We start from the raw sequence: 25768 nt of genomic DNA on the forward strand, positions 1-25768 counted from the left end.
TCTCAATTACACCTTGCCTCCCTCTAATTCGCCCTGCTCCCCCCCCCCCCCCCCCCCCCCCGCCGCCGCTCAGATCTCCCATCTCTTGGTCTATCGCCCCCACTCCCAGATGAAGTGATTAATCTTGTCCTTTCCGCTACCTGTAGCCCCTCTGACCTTATGAAAGGGCAGAGCAACCCCCCCGCCAACAATGGATGCGCTGTTCTGACAGAGACAGATAGAAAGGAGATGGGAGGGGTTGGGGAGTTGGCGGGGGGAGGGGGGGTCTGCAGACTATGAAGAGGAGGGGGGGCGAGGAAGTTCACCTCCACCCTGGGGAAGGAGGTAACATTTTGTAATGGTTGAAATATGCATAAATACGTCTCTGTGTGTCTGCAGACTAATAGTGGTGGATAAAATACGCAGGTGCATGGATCCGCCATAACATTATGATCTCCAAAGATGACTCGTCAGAGAATGGACGCATTTCTAAGGGTGTCCTATGGGTCCTACGGGTTGAGGGGAGGGGCCACTGCGGATCGTCCTATGTGTCCTTGATCGGTGTGGACCTAGTGAGTTGTTCCTAAACCGTTTTAGTTGCCTGCTGGGGTCAAAATGTTCTTTTGAGTAAAGTCGCCCAAACAACACCAGAACGCGACGACGCTACGTGTCGCCGTCCGTGCACGACGTAGGGAGTGTGTGTACAAATACATGTTCATGTGTGTGGGAATGATAGGAAAAGTTTACATGCCATTTTTACTCTCTCGCAGACACATGCCCACAACAGCGCAGCCACAGCCTATTATTGTTCTCGAGCCCCCATAAAAAGTGGTTAGCTCGGGGGGGTTTTTAGTCATTAATTTAATAAAACCAGGCTTGCTTGTTGTAGCCGGATTGCTTGTTGTTCTTCCAGGTTGGCGATGACGGCCTGCCTCTATCGCTCTCGCGTTGCCCCTCCCTCCTAATCGCTCCTGCAGCACAGCTGTTTATTTGCTCAGCAGCAGACATCTTATCTTTTTACATTACTACATCAACACGCAGCACCGCCATTATGCCATTAACACCAAAGGGATCTTTCGGAGCGCGGCGTGCCGCCATGTCTTTGTGTTTCTTAATGGGCCGAAGAATGTTGAGTTACACAAGCCCTTGATGGAGAGCCCATCCAGAGCGCTTACACTGTCTGGGTGTTGCAATACCCAAAATAATCTAATAACTCCACCGCATACGGGATCTTCCCAAGGCTCCGAATTGTGTCTCAGCTTGGCAGCGACGCACCGCTGGTTTGGCTGGTGCAGCGCTCATGCCATAAGTGCCTGAAGGATTCATTTTCACTACCACAGTTGATAGTAATTCAGACTGCTGATCCTGGCAAACCAGAACAGTAGTCTTTGTTTTGCAAGTCGAAACGATTCCACAATATAATGGGCGGCCCGAGGACACCAAATGTTCGCTCGGTTGGTAAAACAAACGAGGAAACGGGGCCTCCCCCAAACAAATGAGAAATCTTGGGTGTGATATATAATTTAAGCTGCGTACTTACAGTAATCTACCCAGAATTAAAAGCTCTCGGAGGACTGCGGAGATCCACTGTGCCCATTCACAACAAAGCGAAGTGGCGGGTTGCTGTTTAAAATAACTTGACTTTTGTGCGGTCGCCGCACAAGGAAAAGTCGCGAATACGCGCGCAACGCATAAATCAGACTTTCGCTGATGATCGTGGGGCAAACGGAACGGCTTGCCTCGTCGTCCCAACCGAGCTGGAGAGCAGCTTTATGGGACTGGCTAATTGGTGCGCGGTTTAATGTGCAGTGTTTACAGTTAAGCACAGCTAGCCAAAGTTATTCACATGGAACAACCAACTCACCACCCCTTTGAGCTTTGTTCGCGCAGCGTTACGCTCGCAATTACATAAACAGGTTAATAAGTACACGGATGGATCCGCGCATACCACTGATAAAACGTAATGAGTATGACAGAGTGAGCGGGAGAATGGGGAATAATTACAATAATCATTCACGGAAGGTATTTAAGACATAAAAGCTCTTAGAAAGCGTCCTTATTCACCCTGGAACCCCAGCATGAAAAATACGAAGAGGACCACCTGCTCCCCATTATTTACCCACTAACTACACTTTTGCTAATACTGTATAAAAAAAGGACTGACAGATAAACAAATTATTATGTAGATGATTGATTTAATGTTTTAATAAGCTTTTAAATAGTGTTTGTCTGGGCTGGTGTGAGCTGAGTGTACCGACAACCACACAGCGCAGAGGTGGTCCTAGGAGCGTACAGGTGGACATAACAGTTTATAGCTCATAGCAATAACCACTTAGAGGCGGTCAACGGTCTGGGAGGACGGAGGGTGCCAACGCCAGGCAAGGAGAATCTCTCCTTCTCTAAAACTAACAAAGCCTTTTCAAAAGGCCGCCTTTGGATTTGGCCGTCCAGTCCTCCACAACCCCAGGTCTGACAAACACTCTAAGGTCCAAAACACACCGGCTGCTTTTTTCACTTTTTTGCCACGTTCTATTAAACACCCAAGACTTTGTAAAAGCCTTAATAGGGTTTAAGAGAGCGTTGGAGTGATGTTTTCGGCTCAAAGATCTAATAGGGGCTAACGCTCCCTTTACGTGGAGGTTCTCGAGGGGTTCGGCTAGTGCGCGATTAAACGCTGGGAGTTGTATTGGAAACCAACAGAGGGCAGAGAGCACGGCGTGTTAAAACCACACACCTGGCCCCGGTGGGTTTATAAGGGGTGTAAACCTGGACGCATCCTGTCGCCTTAAAGCGCAGACGCGCGTCTCGGGAAGGCGTGCGCCGCGGGACCACGGCGCCCGAGGGCCAGTGCGGTTACGCCAGGTGACCCGCGTGACCTGCAGAATTCTGCGAAACCCATTCACGCTAATTGCAAAGATCGGACCACCCGAGAGAAGGACAGGACGGAGAAGTCATTCGCGGTTATTAAATATGAGGTTTTCTTAGGTTCAGTCACAGCTTTGATGGTGCTCAACTATGGTGCATTCCCTATTCGCTAGTAATACAATGGCGCAGCACATGGAATTTGAGTGTTTTTAATGTGTTACAACTGCAACCAATCGGATAGTTCTACCGGTGAGTTATGTAAGTTTTCATTCCTATGGACTTTTACAGGTACTTTGAAAACCTCCCACCGCATGAGCAAATTACCCCTGACGCCAGATAAAAGCCCTCGCACGCCCCTTACTCAATCTCATGTCTTCCATCTTTGCTGTCCACCACCACACACACACACACAAATAAAAAGATTTAATCAAAAATACCTGCTTATATTTTGTGTTGCTCCCTGACTACGATGAAGTGATAACACCTCTATAAACAGTTGCAGAGAGAAAACTGAACTGCATTTTCTATTTGCTGGTGCAAAAATTATTCAAAAATGAATTCTTGTGAAATATGACAAACTGACACTTTCCCAGTTTGATAATCACACTGAAACTCTGACCTATTCTTTAGATAAAATATCAGGCTGAACTACCACTGAACTGCCGCTAGCACCTTGGACCCTGCTACCCTGCTAATGCCAACTTCACAAGAGGCCAATTTACCCCCTATAAGCAGTAGCACCAGTAATTCCTTCCCAGCGTGCTGTCTGTGGTATGACAATGGGAAAGTCTGTAGTGAGAACATCAGAATATTTAATTAGGAAAAAAAAAAAAGTGTTAAAAAGCATCCAAGTGATGAAGTAAATACCAGACAGCTGAGGCCTTCTACCGCTCTGAGCTCAACGAACTCCTTGGTTACGCTTCTTTTTTTTAATATACAAACAAGCAGATGAACACACACGTACTCACACACGTGCACGCGCTTTAAAAAATGCTACTTTACTACAGTTTCCAACTGTTTTAACAGGCGGCCGGGATAATGATGTGAGAGGCCTTCGGTCCCATTCCTCTGGTGTGACAACTGACTGAAACACACTAACACACAGACACACAAACACGTTGGCATCATGTGAGGTACGAGCCAGAGGGGAAAGGGGACAATCTGAGGAAGAGGATGACAAACTGTAATAGTATGTTTAAAGTAGATATAGATGCGTTGTGACAATGTTTTGTTTAAAACGGTTTGATTTAGTAACAGTAACAGGTCCATATTGAGTTCCTTTCCTTCTTCTCTCCTACAGTATGTCTCATTTTAAAGATCGGTGCTGGATAAATAAAAATAAACTTTGAGGAGTGGTGAAGATGGAAAGATCCAAAAAAATGAAGCAGCGGAATGTGGAGAATTGAAAAAAAATGTTGCGCGCAGACTACAGTTATTACGGTAACTGCTCGCGCTGCTATTGACATTACAGATACAGCAGTTTAAATATGTTTAAATATGTCAAAATAAATGAAACTGTAGTTGTCCCCATTTCTTCATTTCATCTTGATAACCTTTAATTAATTTATTTATTTATTTTCAAACCTGCAAATGTCCCCAGATTCCCACATCAGCAGACAGTGCTGACACGGGTCCACGCAAATCTTTTTACTACTAGTGTGGGATTATTCTGCAATATTTACTCATCGTCACAGTAAAATAATCCATCCTTAGTCAATCTACTGCATTAACCAGTAGAAAATGTTGTGAACACGTCATTGTGCATGTTAAAAAAAATACCGTAATAAACAGTAACACCATCAGAATTTTTTAAAAATGCCGTGATACGACTATTACAGCCCTATTACACTGCGACATGGGTAGAGGCTCCGTGCTCCACTTTTATGGACGTCCGTGTGTATTACATGTGACAAGGCTGTTTTACAGGCCTACCTGATGATCCAACACACACCACCTGCTGATGCAGCCATGATGTCAGCCAAAAAACATCACAAACATGTCCCACCCTGCCGCCTCTCCCCAGCTTTCCTCTCCCTTTCGTCTTCATACTTTCTCGGTATAGTGATTAGCACGTTGTTGCTTTACTAAAACGTGCTTTTGCTCGCTTTCACCATGCACTCCGTCTAGATAGTTTTTTTTTTTTCAGTACTTGTGGATTTTCACACTTTGCTAATGCCCCTTTTATCTGTTGTTCGTTGCCCCGGGGGCAGGAAAAAGTGAGCTCTTCCTCCACTTAAAGAGTAAAAGGGTCAGGCTGAATCAGGCGCTGACAGGACTAAGCCTCTACCTCTCTGATGTGTCTGCTGGGGAAGTGTCACTGGAATGAAGCACATTACAGCCCTCGCCCACAATGCATGTCCTGCCGGTGTAACGGCGATGGATGCACACGAATGTAGTGTTTACAAGGATGAAACGCCCCTATACGTTAGAGCCGTGCCTCAGAAACACACACACGTATCCTGACACGTTGCTAAACATCACAAGGCATGCCGCCGGCCCGCGGGCATGTCTTTTCCTCTCCTCTCCGCCCCAACCCTCCCCCCCTCCCGTCATTCCCACCTCGCAGAAGACAAGGACTGGAACAAGATAAGTGTTTGAGAAGGGGAACGGGACACAAATTGTCCTTTGTTGGGGGTTTAAACGTGAGAGGTGTTTACACAACACGGCACACGGTATAAGGTGCTGAAGCTGAGACAGAGAGGAAACTCTGAAAATCCCACAAGTCCTGTGGAAGGCGGTGGAGGGAGGGTGGGGGTGGGGGTGGTGGGGGGTGAATGAGTTGAAGGCTACGTGACAGAAATGAAGGAGGAATCCCCTGTAGAACTGCTAAGGGCATTTAACACTGAATGCTTGTGTGGACTCTGAGCGGTGAGGTAATGGTGCACTGGGTGCATGTAGTAGAGAGGAATAGTTGACATTCACTAGATGACACATGACTGACGCAAGACGTTCCGCGCTGTAAAAAGACAGCTTCATTATTCTGGCAAACTGCAGACCAGAACAAAGTTGAGCAACCAACAGTTACTACTTCGCATGTAACAGTATCCAGCAACTCGCTAACTAGAAACTAAATGAATAAACTAGATCAGGGGTCTTCAACAATTAAGTAGGGACCCCCTAGTTACGATATGTCTTTTATATTAAACTCGGCCTAGTTATAAATATACATCATTATCATAATTCTGCATTCAATATTAAGCTACACTGTTAACTTGTCCTCTGCTAATATATTGTTGAATGAGTGGAGTCCCTTTATCCCTCTACTAAAATATGTTTGGTTCAAGTCAATGTGTATTTAAAGAAATTAAAATTTGTGTGGGAAAATTTGAAAAAATATACATTAAAAAAGGCCAATCAACCAAAGATTTTGCGCCCCCCCCTTCAGTCAGATCCTCCTGTCAATCTCCTGTACAGAGTAGGCCCCGCCCCTATTGCTGATGAGCCAATCACGAGGCCGCATACTACACACTGCAATATGAGAAGCTAACAGTGCAGCTCACTCCCATCAGCCAACTACTGAGGCCAGAATGGATAACTTTTTTCATTTAAAACTAAACTGAACCTATGCGTTATTTGAATAGCTTAATATTAAATGCAAAATGATGATAATGATGTGTATTTATAAATAGCCCTAGGCCTAGTTTAATATAGATCACATACAGTGTAATCTCTCAACAGTTTGGGGTCTTTGGGCTGAAGAACGTTGAAGACGCCTGGATTACATCACGCAGTTAAGAGTGAAACTTTTGAATCGAACCATAACCTGAAAGGCCCGTTCATTCCGCGACGGCCCTGAAAATCCGCAACTCAATGAGAGCCCCCATAATGAAGCTTATCAAGCATGCAAACGGGTTGAGCACCTCCAATCGAAATAAATCTCAAACGGAGTGACACCACCGGACCAACGAGGAGGTCATGGGAGAATTAACACGCTATAACAGGGCCGTTGTCCGTGCCTGCGCACTGGAACCTATCGCAGTAGCATAGACAAAGCAGACGGGATGTATACAATAGGAGGCCATGGGCCAAGCAAGGCTATTCCGCTAAGGCGCTAGGCTGCTCCGGCCCCAGCTAATGCGCGGCGGTCAGTGTGTGGGTTGTACTCGGGGCCTGGCTGAGCAATAAAGGCACCGAAGGGTTGCGGGGACATCACGTCCTCGCGCTGGCTAGGAAGTCGCCGTCGTTTACCCTACATATTCGTTCACATGAAGTGAAACGTGACACTGTCCGCAGTCAGAAGCGACCCGAATATCCTAATGAGCATACGACTACGCAAACACAGGCGCCTCAGTCTGAAACTGGTATTTATAACACTTCACCTAATGACTCCCACTATCGTAGTAGTAAAGGTATTTCTAGACTTGATTTACTACTTCTTCCACTGTGGAGATTTGATCTTGTTCAAGTTCAGATAAAAAAAACAAAAATAAAAACAGGAGCCAGTTTATGTAAACCTGTATACATTCAGAACTCGGATCATCTACGTAAATCACATCTTGCGTGGCATCTGCACGAACGCCGACGCACGCGCACGCGGACACACGTCTACGGAGACCAACACAAAACAAACGCACGCTCACGCTGATAGCATGAGCAGCCCGAAACGGCACGAATGAATCACAGAAAGGTGGAAAACAGCCCCGCGCGGACTCTGGGGGTGCATTTTTTTTGGAGAGAGAGGGAGCGCGAGAATGCGGCTTGCACCGAAGCGATCCGCTCCAGTAACGGTACTGCATTTGTCACCGCTTTCTGAAGAACCTGATTGAGAAATGAATAAAGAGGAGGACAGGGAAAGACGACAGAGGCGGGGGAGGCAGCGGGGGACAGGTTGAAACACAGCAGAGGGTACGAGGGAGGACAAAAGTTTCCGGCAATCTTGCGCAGCTAGGTGTGTGTTTACGCGTGCACTTGCTGGCGTCTGTGAGTAGCAAGCGCTAGCATGGAAATGTGCAAGCTGGCCGATATGAACTTCCCATGAGGGATATGTTTCTGTGTGTTCTGTGGTTTGCGCAGGGCATGCAAGGTGAGAGTGCCTCGGGCCGAAGCAAAGACGTGATTTTCTGTGAGGAGTTGAGAGCCTGTTAGTTGTTGTTGGTTGTGGTAATGGTGGTGGGTATGGTCGAGGTTCAGTCAGGCCTGCAGCTCTCCTGTGGTGAGTGACCTCATCGCGTGGCCCCTGGTATTGTGGCAGCAGCACAAAGCCACGCAGGGGATGGAGAGAGAGAGAGGAGGAGGAGGAGAGGAGGAGGAGGGCTGGAGTGTGAATGTAGATGTGAATGAGCAAGACAGGAAAGAGAGAAAAAGTAGTAGTAAATTCTAAAAGGGGGGGGTGAAAGAAGACCACCAGGCTCTCAGGAAGGAAAAAAAAAAAAAAAAGGGGATGAGAACACAAAAAGAGTCAAACAGGGGATCAGTGAGACAGGAAGCACAAACAACGCAAACCTACTAATTTGTCAATGCTTGAAATTGCCGGAGCCGCCGTAAAATACGAATCATGGACGTAGTCAAACATCCTCACGGCTCCGCCACCTGAACACACATCGCACACACAACGCGCGGGGCGCTCTCAGTGACGGAGACCATAAAGACAAAACACACACCACAGGACAGACTGCAGGATGCTTCCTCAGTCCTTAATTCGCAAAAGGCTGGGTGGGTGGTGGTGGGGGGGACTCACCCCGTTTAGCCTGCGTGGCTCCACTAAGATTCACCTAGTGTGCAGGCCCACACAGCAACACATGTCTGTTTAGTTCATTACAAGATCAAATGCGCCTGTGCAGGACAGAATACCTGTTCCTACGTCGGTGTGGCGAAAACACCCCCTAGGGGAGGCTGCGCGGTAACAACAGACTGGATGCTGACGTGAGTAGTGCACGGCCGCGTTCTGCCACATTCGCCGTGTTTTGGTATTTTAGAAATAACCCGTGTGACATTAAGTCTCAGAGCCACCGAAACATCCGCATCTGAGCAATATGATGTGACGACGACGACTGCGCTCATCCGATCCGGCTCCAAAGCTCTTTTGTTTTGTCGACTCAGTCAGTTTAGCGCCTTTCCCGTCGCTACTGTTTGTTTCTCCGTGTCTTCTGCCACTAACTTGCCATTGTTTGTCCGCCTCTTAACGGACACACACACACACACACACACAAGCAAAGAGTGCCCGTACACTAAAGATGTTCCCCGTCCGTCGGCAGGGGCTGGTGGGGAAGGTGCAGAGGTCAGGGTTCAGGGGTCAGAGGTCAACTAATCGGTCACTTCATCAACTCATTACTTTGCTTGTTAATTAAGAGGATTAAAGCAGACAGGATGAGGTAACCACAATCGCCCCCCCCCCAGACCTCATTGCATCCCTTGCTGAAAACATTTAAGTGCTGTTGTGCAATTGACTGTAGCAATGGATTTGAAAAGCACATATTTTTACAGATATCTCCGACTGCCAAAGAAAAGAGAAGTAAATGGATCGGTGCATTATGAAGAAACAACTGGAATCCAGGCGCAGAAGCCTGGGGTTGTGTTTCCCATTTTGTGTCAGGTAATATTAATTTATGCTGTATTTTTTGATGAAATCACGCCTTAAGTTACTTCTAAAGTTACGTTCTGGAGAGCTGTCGGATAAGTTTGGGAATGTTGTTGTTTTGGCGTAGTTACGGCCGACAGTAACTATTTCAACGTTACTTCTCAGTAAAGCTCTTAGCGTCTTAGCATCTTTTATTTAGCTACATTTATCAGAACTGAAATGACCCGAAACCAGCTTAAACTAACTGAAACTGAAGCTAATCCCAGTCTTGTTGTGTTTCACCATGTTTTGGCCACTGCGCGCAATTCATACCCTCTAACAAGAGTGGGATAGCACAGAACTGGGTCATGATTGGGAGTATTGTGCGGTTGCCGAGGTCTTGCGTATCAAAGATAAAACACTGTATTCATTTAATTTACATTTAGGTCCTGACCTGGAAAGCTTTAATAACTCCTGGAACCAGATGGCAATGTTATTTTCGAATACTGCAAACTCTGCCAAGACAGCTCAAGAAATGGGATAAACAGTCTTTCCCTGCGCCTGCCAGACTATTTGCGCGGCTACGCAAAGAGCGAGGTCTCTAGTATATGCTCGCCAGCCCCCCGAGAGAGCGTTTTGTGGTATGTGGGCATTAGACTAATGCAGGCAGCGAGGAGCAGACGACTTGATTAGTATATCTGTCAATTTGTGTGTGTGTTTTTCGTGCGCCGAGGGGAAAATAAATGCAGCACAGATTTCCCAGAGGCATCCAGGAGAACTGGTCCTGTCTTGACTTCGCCCCCGACGCTGCACTCGCGCCAGAGACCATGAAGGTCACTCAGCCAGGTGTGCAGAAAAAGTCAGAAAAACAGGCCGACGTTAACACATGCACCACATCACGCTGTTATCACCACTTTCATTGCGTATCACTTCGGTAGGAAGCTGGATAAGAAACGGTCTGTCACAGTAGGAACTGAAAGAATGCGTGTTTAAACAGGCGATAGCGCTTCCACTGACCACATTAAAAGACTGATTCTCAATGGACATTGAACAGAGGGGGTGGGAAAGTGGTGGCAAGATAGGCTGGCAAATGAGGCTGCACCTGCACAAACACCAGATACGGACGTGTATACGCTACGCAACCACAAGCCTGTAAACTTGACAAGTGGCTGAGACCATATCCAAATTTGACCAAAGGAGCATGACCTGATTATCTTATCCATCCTTTTCACATTTTAATCTTTAATCTGAAAATTATTAAAATCTTATCAGCTGTAAGTCAGCTGAAACCAAAACACAATAATCAAAAATCCAGATGGTGAGATAATAGTTTCACACGATATGATAACTACTGCACGGGTAGAGTATTGAGACAGGTGGTTGCAGGCTGATTTGGGTGTTAGCGAGGCAGGCTCGCACACAATGGGAAATCAAACACCTGTTCCTATCTTATCTTGTGTAACCATGTGGATGTTTGTAAGGGCGTATTATAATGAGGTCATAATGGGAGCTAATGGGCAGCAGATAGAAAGGTCCACCCTGTGACCCACTGGCAGTAACATCTTAATGACAGAGACCGTCCACGTTTAAAGACATAAACAGTTAAAGGTCCCGTCTGACAGGAGGATTATTCCATCAGTGGTGACCTTTGGTTGTACAAACTCATGAAATCTGTCACAGGTCACATAGGAGGTGCCCCCTAGGGGAGGTTGAGGAGTATTACCAATGCCCGTAGGGCCTTTATAGGTTTCAGGCATAGACTGTATATAAATATGGACCACTTCCTCGCATTGGCCAAACTATCATTATTTTCCCGGGGATACGGGCGGCATCTTGTGACTTTGGAGTCTGAGCCATATGGTGGAGAGAGTGGAGCCATGCGGAGTCACAATATCGATGATGACAATTCCGCGTTTTCGTTTAACTAATATAATAATTAAGCTGAACGACGGTCTGCTCTCCCTCAACCAGGACCATTTCACGGAGCGATTGTTATGGCAACTGGTAGTCGCCTTTATGCCACATCCTGTTTCTACCGCCTCTAATTACTTACTAAAACGAAACTTATCCAAAAAATTACATATGATCATGCACCAGCGTTATATTAACTCAAGTCCCATTCACTAATATGGAGGAGGTGTCACTTATGATCTATACAACAGCCAAACACCAGAGGGAGCTCTTCTTGCCTTGGCTTCACTTTTGAGAGGCAGTTTCCGCCGTCCATCTTTATACACTGTATTATTCCAGGCAAACAGAAGCGCATGCGGAAGTCCAAAAAACTGCAGTTCATCGAGCGGCCACTTGAGGCCGACTCCAAAAAGGGGCAAATACCCATAGACCCCCATGTTAAAAACCCCAACTTAACAGCATTATTAAACATGTTTACAACCGGGTACAAAAACTTATTTTGGTCTGAATAGTTTATTTCACTATTCATGACAACTGTACGGGGGGTGAATTTTTATCTAACTCATTTGTTTATTTTTTTATTAAGGTTAAAAATTCTGCATAATTAAGGCCGTTCCTTCTTTGAGTAACCAGCGGTAGCCTCAGCTAAAAGGTAATCAACATCCCACATGACCTCCATATCCATATTTGGAGTATCCTGAGTGTGGGCGGAGTAACGCTCGTCCAACATAGTGACCTGGTGATGTCACAATGGGTTGTCCATAGTGTATACAGCCAATGGTTTCAGGTAGCAAATATATTCCAAAAAGTAGCTTTCTAGGAGTGTCCCATTCTCATTTGGTTGGCTTGCATGTCCTGCGTGTATTCTCTCATAACCTTCATTACAAATACATCTATTTTATTCAGAAATATTAAATATTTCTAAATTTGCACTACATTAACACTGCTGCACAGAGTGGGGAAGATTACTTATTTCCTATCGTAATTTGTTATTAAATATGAATGCTGCGTGCGGCTTTTGGGGGATCCGTCTTAGTAATGCATCTTTTAAATAAACACAGCAATATAAAGCTGATGTGCATAATCCCGCAAAATGTGCTGAGGTTTATTTGCAGGCAGCTGAGGAAATATGGGACTGCGCACAAACACACACTCACACCCGGCTGGAGGACTTAAAAAAACTTTGCGGCCATAAAGTTTGACATATGGAATGGTGTGTTAATCAAAGACTCCACGCTCCCAGCTGGAGCAGCAACACTGGGAACGCATTCGGATACGCTTACTGGCACGCTAAATGCGTGTGTGTCTGTTTCTCATGCTAATGCGATCCCTGTCATCCTTTGTAGTGCTTGTGCGTGCTTGTTTATGCGTCTATTTCCGACAGACTCTTTCCAAACTTACCCTTCACCTTAAATCAAAACTACTCCTCGTGTAGTTTATAGGGAGGATTGTTTTTTTCTTTAATACAACGCAGTGTGTTAGTGATACGCTCTCTTTGTGCCGTAGGTTACGGTGAATAAAAGAGAGAGCAGACTCGAGGTTAGTGCCACATTTCTCCTGCTTCAGCTGCATTTTCCCATGTTCTCAGGTAGCACTACACGTCAGTGTTTAAATAAGGATATAATCAGCATGTTTAGTTTATTGGGAGTACAAATGCCTTTGCTCTTGTTTTTCCCACTGAATGCACAGGAACGACAGACACATACACAAACCCTGACATCTTTACATCACAGCTCGCAGTGGAAGCTGAGTATATTTGCAATAGCACCGACAAGTAGCTGGTTCTGTTTTAGTTGAAGTATTATTCTGATGTCCTTCTGGATCATTTTTCTCCTGTCTAACTCATTCCTGTAATTATACAGTCGTCTCAGCCCCAGAAGAAGGGGGGGCTAGCTTCACTACTGAATAAAGTTCTGTGAAGAGAAATCTTATATAATGTGGTATAATGTGGTTATTAACATATATCATCTTTGAAAAAGACAGGGACTGACATGGTGTATGGATACTATACCTTAATTGTAAATATTTTTTTTTTAAATTTAGTCTTCACAATTGCACTGTAGACTAACCACACCGTAATTAGGGCTGTCAAAGCTAACGACTTAGCATTGATTCTTTTTGAAGCTACAACTTAATTTTTTTGACGCACAATTAACGCATGCATGCTCTGTGATTATGATGCTCACCCGCACTCATAGTTTGGGAAACGAGGACGTGTGTGCGAACGCTCATGTTAGCCTGCAGGGGGCGGTGAAACGCACTCTAGTGTCAAAACTGACAAAGAAATCCACAATAAAGAAGAACGAATGGCGCGTTTAGCTTCGAACACCTGCCAAATGGTTCTCTTAGAAAGACCAAACTGATCTGCATTTACTATCGTGAATATGAATTCAGTTAACGCCAGAGTCTCACTTGCAACAAACAAAAGTGAGCATTTATATCCACTTCCATGTGCATTATAATGATTAAAAACTTGATAAATGTCCTTTTAAGGTACATTTAGAACAGATTTAAAAGAAATACTATGTGTGATTCATTTGCTTTAATTATGGAAATCATGCCATTAGAAATAAATAAATGAATAATAATCAATAAATTAGAAATAAAAAAAGGCTGAAGTGTCAACAAGTGCGCTAGCAAAACTGTGTTTCTTGAAGTGACAGCACAGTTTCCCCTGGATTCCTAGAAAGGCAGATAAGCCTGCGAAGAAGATGAGATTACGGTGCATGAGGACAAGGTGAGCCAAAAAAAAAAATAAAAAATACCACGAAAAAGTAAGCGATGAGAGGAAAAAGACGGCACTGGCCTCAGAAGGGGAACAAAGAGGACTTCATTGTCTTCCGTCATTACCGAAGGGGATGATAGCGTAATGCAGAGTTAATGGGGGGACAAATTGTGTGGTGTTCATCTTACATAACCGCGGAGTGACTAATCGCACAGGATGTTTCTTCACACACAGACACTGGCCACACACACACACCTCAAACTAAAACGCAACTGAATGTTTTGACGAAAGTATTAAAGTCCAATGCAACCCGGTAGCCGAGAAGAGGACTACACGCTGTATGTCCATCCGTTAACGCGAATGTTTCATGCGCCGATCCATCACTCTGACAGTAGTTTTATTCGTGTACTTTCATGTCAAACACAGGTTCCACGCACAGACCATATCTGCATTATCTGTAAGGACAGCTGTTAGCGGAACAGGAGAAGGCCGAGGAAGAGAAAGAAAGGAGGAGGAGGAGGAGGAGGTGGAGGAGGAGAGGGGGGGCCGCGTCGTCAGACTCCATCTGCTAATCTGCGACAGTCCGAGGCAGCTCTGGCACATGTAGCGCAACTTGATGTACTGTGACTTCATCAGTGCCAGCGACGGACAGAAGGCATAAACGCGCAAAAACGATCCCCCGCTCTGCTGAAGCTCCGGCTTGTTTCTTGTGGTCGGAGGGGGATAAACTACGATTGTCGAGACTGTCGATACATTTAGGATGAGATTGATTGAAGGTTTCATGACAAACCGAAGCAGGGAAAACATCTTTGCGCAGGCCTCCTGGTTGCTTTGTGCAGCTTTTCATTAATGCCAAAAGACCGCACTGGGCACACATCCACACAGCTCCTTCTTTGGAAGCTCCATGCGCAATAACCACAACACAACCGCAATGCGACCGAGCAGCCAGCCTGCCAACCAGCCAGCCAGCCTGCCAGCCAACCAGCCAGCCAGCCAACCAGCCGTCCACCGTCATCAGCTTTAAGTGGAGAGTGAAGAAGAACAGAGGACGGGAAGGCAACTGGCTGCCGAGGCCCTGCACAATCATCACTAATGGGTGACACCAGCCGCGTGCAGTGACAGCGAACATGACAGCCAGTCCGACTGATTCCACATCACGCACGGTTCCACGGGGCTGACGACAAACGCCATTACACAGCTGAGTATATTGAAACCCGATGGTTTTACGGGTCTCCTGCCTGATATTTTTTTTAATTTTTTTTATTTTTTTTTCTGTTGTAACTTAAAGCTGCCACATTAGCCACTCCAAGTACGCGATTTCCAAAACTGTCTGAACCCATCACACGTTGCGCCCAGCTCCGGGGGCTACTTCAGAGGCAGCGACGTGCAATCAGACGTCTGGCGCGCCTGTGCCAAGGGAGCGGGGCAAATTGTCAGCTGACGAAAGAGTGGAAAAAGTGCGTTTTGGGTTTGGCCCGCGGAGGCTTTGGCCGAGAGGTGCTTTCCTCTCCATGGGGCATAATGGATTCTCCCCGCTAATGAAACATTATTCCGGCTGGCCGGCGGGACCGCCAGCCACCTGAGAGCCTTTCCCACAACCCCCCCCCCCTCTTCTTGTCAGAGCCAGACCGGGCCATCGCTGGAGATCTGGGACAGATGGAAGGATGGTGAACGAACGCCCGGAAAGGAGGAATGCGGAGGAAGAATGAACAGGGGCAGATGGTAAGAAAAGGGGAGGGATTGAGGGAATCTCTCGCTGTCTCCGTATTTATCTCTGCACTGCCATCCGTTTCTGAATATGAAACGCGACGCCGCGCAGGCCCACGGGTTGCCACAGCAACCGGCAACACAATGCACGTACACATCCAGTGGCCTCCCTCCAACTTATTCGCTGCATGCCCCCGCTTTCTCTTCCACCGACATCTGTGCATGTTCAGCTCGCAAACGTATGCCGGTGACTCGAGCAGGCTCGAGACGCAGGCAACACTGGCACTCAGTGGGCCAAGAGGGCAACACCTTCAACGCGAACAATGGTCTAAAACATGCACCGACCAAACATCTGGGTTTGCCCGCATCGCCTCGTACCTTCTCTCGTTGTCGTCCAGGTGGGCGAACAGCACGTTCTTGGAGATGGCCTTGGCCAAGGCGGTCATGGTCTTGTAGTCTTTTGGGATCACCTGCGCAGACAAAAAAAATATAATAAAAATGAGCAATCGCCGTTACAGGGAAGCGGATTCGACACAGGTGGACACATGAAACGAACCAGCACGGGCGCATAATGGGGCAGACATCAAAAGCAGACCAAACCGAGTAATTAAAGAGCAGCGCGCTGGCAAACTCTGAAAGGAATATCCCGCACGTGTGCATCGGCGTATTTTTGGAAAGGCCCATCTGTTCAGGGATTACGCTCGAAATCTCGCGCAGGCCTGAAATATTCACAAGAGCCCTGAACTCATTCATAAAACATGCATTTTCACGTCCCAGACTGTGCGGTGTGTGTTCGAGGGAAGGGAATGGGTAAGGTCGGACGCCACAACAAAGCAGCTGCTCCTTAACTTAGTGGATTCACTTTAAAGCAAAAAAAAAGGGGTCGAGGAAGTAAGCGAAACGGAGAGCAAGAAGAAGATTTCATTAATTCCTTATTTATTTTACTGTAAACTGTACACGAGAGGGAGCGGAGTGTGCGCGTATATGTGCGTCCTGTCTCTCGTTGTGGCACAGAGGGGGGTAGGTTGTAATTAAGTTAAAGCAACAGATGTCTCCACATGAAGACGACCGCGTGCAACGTGCGCGCGGACGCACGCGCGGCCACATCACTCGCAGAATAAAAAGTACCGATTTTTTTTTTTATTTTATTTTATCCGTCCGTATAACGTCAGGCCTGGCAGATAGAGAGAACGGGCCGGTCTGGCACGGAGCTGGAGGAGGACGGAGATTTCAGGCCATCTTCCTTCACGTCTTCACCCAGGAGATAATTAGATGTCAGAGCGCTTGGCTTTTCACCAGCTGGCGAAATAAAAATAAGAAAAACTCACAGTTATGATTCAAGACTTATACTATAGTTGTCGAGGTAATGTTAAGACATTCGGGACTAACCAGCTGAGAAAAAGATGGATCTCTAGCTCATCTGTGACGTTATACGGACACCTGGTCCTGGTTATATGATCTTCACAATTAGTTCGAGACTCGACAAACACAAACATTTTAATCAGTTCACCTAATTGTTTGTGTTCCGCGGAATTGAGGCATTAATGGAATGGATGCGGAGTGTGTGTTTATGTGTGTGTGTGTGTGTGCGTACATGAATAGACAGAGCAAATCATCCCTCACAATAATGTGCTTTCATATTGTAATTTAATTTGAATTCACTTTTCTCTGATGGATCTGTTGTGTTAGCGCATGGAGTAATTTCCTCCTGCGTGAGTCAGCCCGTAACGTGGTTTTGGGGACAGTGAGGAAAACTGCCACTCGCGCGTGAGTGTAGCGTAGAGCAAGGGGGGGGGGGGTACGCTGAAGACCCCTGGTGTAGAGTCTTCACGGTGCGTTCACACACCTGACACACACACACACTGCACGCTCCAGCGGCCCATGCGATTGCACCGTGGTGATGGGTGCTCATGCCACCGTGTCATTACCCGGCAATTAATGCTGCGTCATGTTCATTACAATTGGACAAGCCCGGTAATGATACACCAGCTAGGGTGTGTGTGTGTGTGTACCTGCTTGTGTGAGAGTGTGTGTGTGGAAATGTGAATTATAGTTTATAGCATTATTGCTTTGATAAATTATGGAAAGAACACATGGGAGTAGCTGGACTGATAACTCTAACAGCCCGGTTGTCCATAAAGACAAAACATAATTATGTAAGTTTGTTTTAGAAACCAGTATACACAAATCATAATGATGTAATGTTGTTCTGGAGAACCTGGGACCTGGTATTAATGTGTTACTTTACGTATCACCAACTCAACTGTTATATATATGTTCAGGAGGTGCAAACCTCATGGAAATGGCAAAAAGGGTGTTTCTTGTATCCCATGTAAGAGACGTGCAAGCACCATATGTGCAATGAAAAAGAAAACCACTCCTGCATCTATCACACTGACTTTGATATATTCCACCCAATGAAAGGTGTCACAATAACCACATAATCAGTGTAATTCGCTTGGCCCGTCATTATGACCAGGCAGCCATAATGTTATGGCTTATCAGTGCAGAGTATAGAGAGCAAATTCAGACACCAGCTAATCTCTAAAAAGTCACAATAAGTCCAGACACTCGTTTTGCTGTTGCATTTAATCGTGCTACAGCTCAGTTAGAACAATAAAAAATGACTGCAAAATTAATGATGAAGACGTGAAGTCAAACACCTGAGTGGGGATGAGTCACATCGGTTTGGAAGGTGATTCATGAACCCTGTATTTTGCTGGAAATAAATTCACTGACGTGTCCAAAACAGTTCATTAACTGCTGTAATAATTTTATATTATACTCTGGCTGCCTGATGTATATGATGACTGAATATTTCATTTTAAACACTTATATTGTCTCCCAAACCCCTGCACCTCATTCCTGTTATGTCTGGACGTGACTCTTTTAGAATTTAGCTGGATTGTTTTATTTTTGAAGTTTAAAACATAGGTCTTCAACAGGGGGTCCGCAAACCCTAGGGGGTCCGCAGAGTTACTGCAGGAGGTCGCAAAATCTTTGGTTGATTAGATGTTTTTTTTCATATATATAATATTTTTTTTTTAATTTTCCCCCACAAATTTAAATTTCTTTAAATACACATTTAACATGAATCCAATATATTTTAGTAATGGCATAAATGTAGGGCCTGTTATTCCTGTACACAATAGGCTCCGCCCCTATCTCTGCTCAGCCAATCACAAGACTGCATATTACATGCAGTTGGACGAGAACCTACTCAGTCCCCAGATAAAATCCAGAAGCATGTTGCAACATTAGCAGAGGAGAAGCTAACAGTGCAGTTCGCTCCTGTCAGCCAACTCTTGAGGCCAAAATGGATAGCTTTGTTTTATTTAAAAAAAATATTTGAACCTGTGTATTATTTGATTTGGTTTAAAACTTTCAGAAGTTAACAACAGAATGTGAAGAAATAACACCCGTGTTAAGAGAACTATGCTAACCAGCTAGCACTGACCCACACCCTCGGGCAATAAAACTTTCCACCACAAGATGGGGTATTGAGTCAGTGTAGCATTTTCACATGAGAGAAAGACGTAGTAGCGCTGCCTATGTTGAAAGGCTAACTATTGAGTTGGGTGCAATATGCAGCCTCAACAACAGATGGCACTAAACCCTGCAACTGGTTCTTTAATTGTGTCAACAAACATGTTGGCTGTTACTCTGCACACTGTGTGCACACTGCCTTCTTGCATGTTGATGAGTTTGTGTAAGGCATTGGATCTGTATGCATGCATTCCTATTCCAAGGCTGACCTTGCGAACATAGCTGACAGCATCCTCCTCGGTGTAGACCTCAGCGCTGACCCCTCCCCTGCGGCGGCGGGCCTTGACGACAGGGTTGGGCGGTGGGGGAGAAACCTCATCATCATGTGAGTCGGACTGGCTGTTAGATTTCTGGCGTGCCATGATCTGCTTGCATTCTTCCTGTAAAAAAAAAAATTAAAAAAACACATGAGAGAGGAGGGGAAAATTAAAAAAAAATAAAAAGATGTCCCTCTGGGTATATTATTTCAAGTAGTGGAAAAAAAAAACGCAACAACTACTGTTGCTTCAGGCAAGATTGTCTGAGAGCAGCTCTTATTCTTTCACTCTAAAATTATCACATGAAGAAGAGCTGATAAGCCTCCACGAACGCTTGTCTTCACATGAGGCATCATGTGAGTTTTCAGGAAGGTCACATACCATTAATATACCAGAACGAATCTCAGATTAAGCGCAACCAATATGTCCTAGTCCTGAGTGCACGCTGCCTTGATATCCAGCTGCCACAGTGTGAGGCGAAAGGCATTAAATATTAATCTTCTAAACACGCAGAGAGAATATGGCTCAGCAACAAGGAACAGAGACATCAAAGGAGACACAGGATGCTTCTGGCTGGATGTTGTTTCAACTGCTGAATACTCCGCAGGTGGTGAATTATTAAAAGCAAACTTGATTAACACATTAGCATAAGTACACAATAAAACCACTGAAGGCGGTGTTAATATGTGAGAGTGCTTTTAGACAAGAGCAACAAGATAACGGTTTGTGCAAAGACGGCCCTCGTCTACTGTGTATTTCCATGCCCAAACTCAAAGCAGCTGTGTATACTTGGAGGAAATGTGTGCTTATGTCTGTCTTTCAGAGCCTTAATGAGTCTGACACCACAACAGGAATTATCTCAGCAGTATTATTCACAGTGTTTTGGTGAAGTTATAAAAATCGCCCTTTTGTTCAGCAATATTTCAATACACTGCAGGCCTTTTCTGGGTTTTCTGTACGTGTTCACTGCATCATCACTGTGCACAGAGACGGAAATCAACGGAAAGGGCGCAAATAATTGTGAGCAAATTCAGCTTCCTAGGGGCCCAACCATAAACAAAAACTGAGATTTAAATCCACAGGATCAACCTCGATTAATATATTAACTGATAAGTGTATATAGTTGTGTGTTTTCTTTATTCAATTTATAGACAAATGAAAAAAAACAAAAACAAGCAGCAGATGAATTCATTAACCTCCTGAGACCCAAGCATTTGTTCGGAATGCATCTTAATTTCTTTAAAATTAGATTACGATCTTTGAGATTTGGGTATTTGGGATTAGTCGGACATGAGAAGTATAAAAAATAAGCATCCTCTCACAGCTGGAAGTAGTTTTTGAAAGAAATTATGTGGACACGGGGAATATTTCACTGTATATTACAATTTCAGAACCAAAAAATAAAACTGTTCATTTTAATGCAAAAGTATAATTGGAAATTATGAAATCCCAACGTCCTCAAACGAGTACTTGTGATTTTGTTAAATTTGCACCTCATATCAAGCTTGAAAAGTTAATAAGCATAAATAAACAAGTGTACTGACCCTTCTCTACCAGTGCACAGCAGATAAAAGTGTCTAAATGACGCAGAATAAGCTGCAACGAACCTAAAACGCAATGTCCCCATATGAGGACGCCGGGTCTCAGGAGGTTATAGAAATCAGTGTATGAATGAAAGTTGTATTAGTTGTCAAATCTCATCTCATCTCATCTCTTCTTCTACTACGGCTTATCCTCACTAGGGTTGTGGGGGGTTGCTGGAGCCTATCCCAGCTGAGAGGCGGGGTCCACCCTGGACAGGTCATCATCCTATCGCAGGGCTAACACACAAACAACCATTCACACCTAGGGTCAATTTAGAATCACCAATCAACCTGATGAGCATGTCTTTGGAGGTGGGAGGAAACAGGAGTACCCAGAGAAAACACACGCAGACACAGGGAGAACATGCACCCAGAAAGGCCCAATGAAATTGTATTTTATAGTATGAGCATTTACTGAAAACTAACTCAAAGTAAAAAAGTAAAACCTTGTTTCTCATCAAATGTCATCAAAATACCAATGTTCTGAACAAAAAGGACACATCGTGCATCCGAATTGGTGACGCACGCTGCAACTAAAAAAAGGACGACACCTGAGGTCACCTGTGTCTGAGCTAAAAAGTTGCACCTGAACACACCGCATAGACTAAAGCCAACAGCACGACAGAGAGAAAAGCTGGGGAATCGTAACAGCCTGGAAGAGGTGGCCTCTACTGAATCACGCTGGTGAGTTGATTCATTCTAGATAATCGGGATAATATTCGTGTACACAAATATGTGTGCAGCCAATCAGAGAAAAACTGAGGTCTGGAGAAAGAATCGCTCTCCGCTCGTATACCGACAGGGAGAGAGGGAACCTGTGACACTGAGAGGCTGAGAACACGGCGAAACAGAAAACAGAAAGAGATGGAGAGAGCGTGAGACAGCGAGGAGACTGCTGTATTATCTAAAGACCGAGACAAATACAAATGCCAAATCCAGACCTCATAACTCAGCACTTTTCTGCACATTGTTTCCCTGCAACTGCACAAAAAAAAACCCATCAGCATAATGGAATAGGAATGGAGACAGTAACACGTCCATGCTGAAATGATAAAACAAAATGTGAGTCAGTCGTCTACAAGGCCCTCGTTACTGAATCTTGCTCTTTGACTCAGTTTTAGAGCTGGCAGCCTTTCATATGATCTCTTTGTCGCCGTATCTCTCAATTTCACCCCTCCACCCGCACCCCGACCTCCACCACCACCCACCCCGTGTGATTCTCTCCTGCTCATAAATGCTCTGTTCAAAGTCTATGTAAAACAATGTGATGATGCAGATCTACATACACACAAGCGCGAGGCAGATGAGCAAGCGAATGTACTCCAGACTACCCCCCCCCACACACACACACACACACACACACACACACACACCTCCTGCTTACGCAGAGTCACTGCTTGAGGGAACACAGCCAGCAGGAACAGAAGAGGGGAAGCAGAAGCGAAGAGCAGCGGCATCGATGCACACACACACACACACGCGCGCGCGCGCACACACACACGACTCGCATTAACACTCGCAACCTTGCAAACACAGACACGGGCAAACTGCAGGGGGAGACGAGAGCTCACGAACTCCGCAGGTAACACACTGCATCCTCTAAAGAGCCGAAACACTCGCGCGCAAACAAACGTGAATCCTCCTCCGCTCATCCAGACAAACTGCAAGTTAGAATCTGTTTCCACGCTGCTGATGCCGCCGCTGCCGCCTCAGACGCTCTCTACCTCGCAGTAAACAACGCGGGTTAGCTCCGGGAGGCTAGCGATCGGAAGGTATTTACCATGGCATGGAGGGCCCCTCGCCAGACCTGTTGTGTCCCTCAGCCTGCCGGAGGAGCCAGGCATCAAGTCAAAGCGTGCATGGCAATCAGCGCACATGGATCCCCATCTCATAAACACCTGACACACGTGTCAGAGCGCATCAGCATCTTGCCATTGTGGCACAACAACGGCTGTGTGTTTGTGTGTGTGCGTGTGTGCGCGCAGGTGAGCAGAGAATCCAAGTTGGCGCGCGGCGCCGCGAGAGAAGTGGCAGAAAACGTCCACGACACAGCAGCTACAGAACGATTCTATTGATGAAAACACTGATCGCAGCGAAAAAAGGAAGAAAAAAAAAAAAAAGCCCGTCTCTCATCGCTCCTGCGCAACTCCCTGCTTTCTACCCCTCTCTCTGTAACTCCCCTCTCTCCCTCTCTCCCTCGCGCTCACAATCAGGTGGCGCAACGAGCGGGCTCCTCTCGCTGCCCTCCGTCTCTATGACAACTGGGTGCCGTGAGCATCCTGAATGGCTGGTGCCTGAGAAGGGAAGCGATGGCAGCCCGCGCACCTACGTTCGCGCACACACACACCAGATCTGGCGCCTGTTGACACGTCGTCCCCTTCTCGCGCAAAGCGAATCGATTCGCGGACGGGAGGACGTCACCCTCCTCCTCCGCCACCAGTGAATGGATCCAAACATTCCCGCTTGGGGATGCATCACCGTCCCGTGCATTTCCCGTCCGCTGTTTTCCCCGTGCGCGCCGCGTCTTTAGGTCACAGGGTCAGTAATCAAGCGAGGACTTTGTGTCTGGCTCCAACAAGCGTTTGTACTGTTCTGGCACGAACAGAAGGCCAAAGATGTTTATGCGGGAGGCGTCATCGGCCCCGAGGTGCTCTGAGACCAGCTGCAATGTGTCTTGGCCAGCAGCAGACCAGCGCTTTTCTTTTCGCAAACACGGCAGCTTCAGACAGCATTTATTACACACTCACTGGCCACGTTATTGTTCGGTTGCTTGTTAACGCGAATGGCTAACCAGCCGATCACATGACTGCAACTCAATGCATTTAGGCGTGTAGAGGAGATCAAGACAACTTGCTGAAGTTCAAACCGAGCATCAGAATGCGGAAGAAAGGGGATTTGCCAGACGGGTATTCCAGAAACTGCTGATCTACTGGGATTTTCACGCACAGCTTTTTCCAGGGTTTAAAGAGAATGGTCAGAAAAAGAGAAAACGTGGACTACGACATGGGCTACAGCAGCAGAAGACCACACCGGGTGCCACTCTGTCAGCTAAGAACAGGAAACTGAGACTACAGTTCACACAAGCTCACAAACACTGGACAATAGAAGATTGGAAAAACGTTGCCTGGTCTGACGAGTCTCGATTTCAGCTGTGACATTCAGATGGCAGGGTGAGAATTTGGCGTAAACAACGTGAAAGCATGGATCCATCCTGCCGTGTATCAACGGTTCAGGCTGGTGGTGTTTTAATGGTGTGGTGGATATTTTCTTGGCACACTTTGGGCTCCTTAGAACAAACTGAGCATGGTTTAAATGCCACAGCCTCCCTGAGTATTGTTCCTGACCATGTCCACCACACCTGACCACAGTGGATCAATCTTCTGACGGCTACGTCCAACAGGATAATGCACCAAAGCTCATACGATCTCAAACTGGTTTCTTGAACCTGACAATGAGTTCACTGTACTCCAACGGCCTCCACAGTCACCAGATCTCAGTCCAATAGAGGAACCTTTGGGATGTGGTGGAACGGGAGGTTCTCATCATAGATGTGCAGCCGACAAATCTGCAGCAACTGTGTGATGCTATCATGCCAATATGGAGCAAAATCTCTGAGAGATGTTTCCAACACCTTGTTGAAAGTATGACAGGAAGAATTAAGGCAGTTCTGAAGGTAAAAGGGGGTCCAACCTTTTACTAGCAAGGTGTAATCAGCAGCCGGTGAGTGCATATTTCCAGGGTTACGTAGCTGGATAGAATAGCTAACCCAAACAAATCTGCAGACCGTTTTTGCCTCACATCTTTCCAAAAGCCTCCGTTCGCCTCCGTTTCTGTTCTGCTTATTTACTGATACATATCCCACTGCTCTAAGCTACTGCCCTATTTCAGACTCCTTCTCTCCTCTCATCTGCTCTGCTCTCCCTGCGTCATCACGAGCGGCTGCGTGCCAGGGAGAGGACAGAAGAGGAGGGAGAGGAGACAGAGGACACGGGCGTAAGCAGGACACGGTAGCTTCTCGCCGTCCATTAGCGACCGCGGCTCGGAGATTAAAAGAACAGGGAAAGACGCGAGACGACACGAACCCAATCCCCTCACGCGCTCGCTCCGCGTAAAGCAGCCGTTATTAAAACCACCATCAAGTTCAATTTAAACTCTTTTACAGATGAGTCATATTAAAATGGATCCATCTTCCTTTGTTCATTCCCTGAACCAATTTGTTTCCCTGAAAGTTGCGACTAACTTTCAACCGGAGAGCTGTGACTAACCGGGATTAATAAAGCGGACCACCCCACGCTCAGCGCAAAATCTTTCAACCCATCAAAAAAGGATCAGCCGGTTTCGCAGCGTAAACACCCTCGAAAACATCCATTCTTCCAGATAAGGAAACATCCTTAAGTGGTTACCTTAGATAGCCCTCGTCCCGTTGACATACAAAGTTTCACCCTCCACTGCCGGGGCTGAAAGCGTGCGAGTGAACCAAAGACAACAAGGTGGCGCGCAAACACGGCGCACACACACCAACGCACACACACAAGCCGCACAGGTAATGAAGCATGCAGAGCTGATCCACCAGTGGAGCTAACAGTGTGCTCATCATTCTGTTCCACACCATTACAGCAACACAATGGACAGAAAGCCCGCCGCTGTATTCGGTCTGCCAGTGTGTGCAGCGCTGTGAAATGATGTTCACTCTATTTAT

General features: G+C 46.2%; 1 protein-coding gene across 2 annotated transcripts in view; it reads right to left on the reverse strand.

Moving 5' to 3' along the window:
- The window catches only part of prkar1b (protein kinase, cAMP-dependent, regulatory, type I, beta), a 70404-nt gene that overhangs the window by 32442 nt on the left and 12194 nt on the right, over window positions 1-25768 (reverse strand). Inside the window, exons 1-3 of one of the 2 annotated variants that reach the window (XM_047571945.1) lie at window positions 22850-23212; window positions 19439-19609; window positions 16062-16153 (exon numbers count right to left, since the gene is read on the reverse strand). In XM_047571945.1, the coding sequence (XP_047427901.1) occupies window positions 16062-16153; window positions 19439-19609; window positions 22850-22852 (266 nt within the window). In that variant the 5' untranslated portion in view covers window positions 22853-23212. Of the gene's footprint in view, window positions 1-16061; window positions 16154-19438; window positions 19610-22849; window positions 23213-25768 lie in introns of those variants that run through there. The other variant, XM_047571944.1, reaches the window with a different exon arrangement.

This window comes from Mugil cephalus, chromosome 20, assembly GCF_022458985.1.
Source record: "Mugil cephalus isolate CIBA_MC_2020 chromosome 20, CIBA_Mcephalus_1.1, whole genome shotgun sequence".
Classification (NCBI taxonomy): domain Eukaryota; kingdom Metazoa; phylum Chordata; class Actinopteri; order Mugiliformes; family Mugilidae; genus Mugil; species Mugil cephalus.